Source organism: Ascaphus truei, chromosome 4 (assembly GCF_040206685.1).
Source record: "Ascaphus truei isolate aAscTru1 chromosome 4, aAscTru1.hap1, whole genome shotgun sequence".
NCBI classification, from domain to species: Eukaryota; Metazoa; Chordata; class Amphibia; order Anura; family Ascaphidae; genus Ascaphus; species Ascaphus truei.
The window spans coordinates 412,275,938-412,276,534 of NC_134486.1; the positions used below are offsets into that span (position 1 = coordinate 412,275,938).

The following is a 597-nucleotide window of genomic DNA, read 5'->3' on the forward strand; positions in this document are numbered from 1 at the left end:
CCAACTGATACACTCACCTTCTAGGTGTGTTGAGCTGGCTGACCCAGGTGAAGACACTTGTTCAGTCTCAGGTGACACATGTCCTTCAGGGGCAACTATATATAACAATAACATAAGTTGTACATTTACATGTGTAAATATTGAACAAACAGTTATTGTATGTTCTGTATTTATGAGTACGTAACAGCATCAGTTCCTTAACCCAAAATGTGTGTGTGAAAGTGAACATAAATAGTTGTAATAACAATGTACATGCCTGTGTACTTAGAACTTTTGAGTTCCCTAACATAAAACATACTATGTTTCTGCAGTAATGCGTGAGGATAAATAGATAAAATTTGTACATAAAAATCATATGTTGTGTAGTGATATCAGTATCATAATGTACATAACTATCATGAGATGACCATTCACAATGGTTATCATGAAGGTGGTCATATTGCAAAAAGTGTTGTTTTTGGTAGAGGATATGTGTGGTACATTAATATAAGATGTGGCACACATGAATGTGGCTGTGACTCAACAAGACAACACATGCAGTGTGTGATAATGTGTCGTTGATAGTAGTAGTTCAACTATAGATATGAGTGAACTAAT

At 35.0% G+C, this 597-nt stretch overlaps 1 protein-coding gene across 1 annotated transcript in view; it reads right to left on the reverse strand.

The window, feature by feature from the left end:
- LOC142492473 (uncharacterized) overlaps positions 1 to 114 on the reverse strand; it is a 2,067-nt gene extending 1,953 nt beyond the window's left edge. Inside the window, exon 1 of the mRNA XM_075595109.1 lies at positions 18 to 114. Coding sequence (XP_075451224.1) covers positions 18 to 114 — 97 coding nt within the window. The remainder of the gene's footprint in view (positions 1 to 17) is intronic.
- Between the last annotated feature and the right edge of the window lie 483 nt (positions 115 to 597).